This window comes from Hipposideros armiger, unplaced genomic scaffold (assembly GCF_001890085.2).
Source record: "Hipposideros armiger isolate ML-2016 unplaced genomic scaffold, ASM189008v1 scaffold_18, whole genome shotgun sequence".
NCBI classification, from domain to species: Eukaryota; Metazoa; Chordata; class Mammalia; order Chiroptera; family Hipposideridae; genus Hipposideros; species Hipposideros armiger.
In genome coordinates, this window is record NW_017731368.1 from 1,712,540 (window position 1) to 1,715,012 (window position 2,473).

Consider the following 2,473-nt stretch of genomic DNA (forward strand, 5'->3'; position numbering starts at 1 on the left):
ACCACTGAATTAGCTGTATGAGCCTGGCCAAGCAACTATCGCTCTCTGTGCCTCACTCTCTCACCCGCTAGCCTGAAGGGGAATCTACACCCGCCTCATAAACGGGTTGTAAAACCATCACATAAGGCCTACCACATAATAAGAAAGAGCTCAGAAAATGTGAGCTATGATGCTGGTTCCAAATGAGGTCACCTTGGAAGGCTTTACCTTCTATGGCTCACCACAAGACTCCATCCTAAGAAGAATCCAGAGTGCTGGTAGCAAAGACTGGTACCCCGGTCGGGCCGGTTTGGGGGCACCAGTTTATCCATAGTTGGACAACCTGTTTCTTATCAGACCACTGGGCCCACTTTAGGAGTGAGATTCCTCTTTAGAGGCCTGAGATCAGTGAAGACCAGTTATCAGTCTCTCTCACCCTCCCCCCATTCTTGAATGTGACAGAATTAATGGTGACAAGGAGTGTTCAAAGACAGTTTCAAGGAAATGTTTAGACACTAGCCTCAGGGTCACATTGCCCACCCAGCCCGGTGATGGAAGAAGGATCCTCTGCAGAGAATTGGGGTCAGAGAGGGGAATGTGGAAAGGTCACCCTGTAACCCTATTATGGATGTGGGGTGGGTACTTCATTTTGGGAAACCTATAGATGGGGGGCAGCCATTTTCAAAACAGAAGTCACGTGGTCAAAGGAAGCCTCCAGGCGGCCACCACTCGGCAGCCCCCGGCCCCTCCCAGCGCGCCCTGTGCACTTACCGAAGAGCAGCGGCTTGAGGCTGAGGGTGCGGATGAAGTGATCCCTGTCTGCGACCAGCTGGATCTTCCGTTCGTGCCCCACCTAAGGGAAAGGGGCACACTGGGCAGCTCGGGTGCCAGGCCGCGACGCCCGAGGAGGGAAAAGGCGCCCGGGTTGGAACGAGAGCGGGGGTGGGGGACGGAGGGGGATGCGCCTGGCAGGCAGGGAGCAGCGCCAGGAGCTTCGCGGAGGCCAGAGCTGGGCGCCCCGGGCCCGGAGCGCGGCAAGGCGGGGGACCTCACCTTGATGCCCTCGAGCCGGGGGAGGGGAGCCAAGGTTGGCACGGGCCCGGGGCCCGGGGCGAGGCGCTGGGGCCCGGGGTCGCTGCTCTCGTCGCCGTTGCTGTAGTGTACGAAGAACAGCAGCGCCAGCACGTTGCCCAGGTACAGGTGCACGAACACCATCAGCACTAGGAAGTAGGCGCGCGAGCAGATGCCGCGGGGCTTGCACAGCGGCCGGACCGGTGCGTCCTCGCAGTCGCCCGGCCCGGCCGCTGCCCCAGTCGGGTCGTGCTCAGGTGGCACCCACTGCGGACTCGCGGCCTCAGGCCTCGGGCCCGCCGCCGCCGCCATGGCGCCCAGGTCGCGCGCGCGCCCAGGGGAGGGGCTGCGGGGATGCCCGCGCCGCGCCACGCCGTCGTCCCTGCAGCTGCCGCCGAGCCCGCGCGCGCCGCGGTCACTAGGAGACAGGACCTGGTGATGCTGCGCCCGCCTGCCGGGAGCCGCCCGCGCTGCGCTCCATCTCTCTGCTCCGCGGACCTCGGCCCACACTGGAGTTTCTTTTCCCCAGCTGGGTTATCGTCAGGCGACCCCCTAGGGCGGAAGCCGACCCCCCCCCCCAATGTAGATGCAAACGAGCAGCACCGTTCAAGGAAATCCCAGTGGAAGTTTCTCAGTTTCCTGGTTAAGAAGCACTTTCCTCCTCCCGGAAAAGTATGGTCTGCATATTCTTGCTCCCGGGAGTGCGGTGGCACCAAGGACGAGGCAGTGTCAAAGGATGACTCAATACTGCGGCGGTTTGAGGGCGCTGCGGATGCCGATGACTGCGCATATGGTGGGGTAGGACCTATAGCTTTCGGCGCTTGACACTCGCCTTTTGGCCTTCTACACATAGAAAGCCAACAACGCCTTAGAGGTCCGCTGTGGGGGTCAGGACCTCCCGGGGAGGCCTGCAGGAGTCAGGCTTAGGAGGAAGCTGCCTGATGTGCTGGGTACCACAGACGGTGGGACCCAGCCTGGAGGAGCCCTGGCACTCGGAAGGTCAGCTCCCTAACAGTAACCCGCAGAAATGCAGCAGGTACTTAGGTGCACAGAAAAACTTCTTGCCTCAAATCTGGCATATGGGATGGAGAAAGGGACTTTTCCATAATTGAGACATCATTGCCTCTGAGGAAAATTTAACTCAGATTATTGCCAAGTATGGAGGTAGGAAGACATACAAGTAGCCAAGTGCCAAAGTCTGGGAATTTGGGGGCTCCCTGCTCTTCTAGGGCTGGGTTATCCTCAGGCAGAGATGCACGTGCTCCAGGGCACAAGCCAACCCCCCAGGTGACCATGCAGACAAGAGCAACACCATTGAAACAGGTCCCATTGGTGGTTTCTCCTTACCCTGTTAAAACCCACTTCCCCTCCCACTTCCAGAAAAGTAAGTCTGCATTTTTCTGGTCTCAGAAGGACAGGCCAG

General features: G+C 59.6%; 1 protein-coding gene across 1 annotated transcript in view; it reads right to left on the reverse strand.

Moving 5' to 3' along the window:
- P4HTM (prolyl 4-hydroxylase, transmembrane) overlaps positions 1-2,473 on the reverse strand; it is a 15,622-nt gene extending 13,149 nt beyond the window's left edge. Inside the window, exons 1-2 of the mRNA XM_019632051.1 lie at positions 1,033-2,473; positions 751-832 (exon numbers count right to left, since the gene is read on the reverse strand). Coding sequence (XP_019487596.1) covers positions 751-832; positions 1,033-1,362 — 412 coding nt within the window. The 5' untranslated portion in view covers positions 1,363-2,473. The remainder of the gene's footprint in view (positions 1-750; positions 833-1,032) is intronic.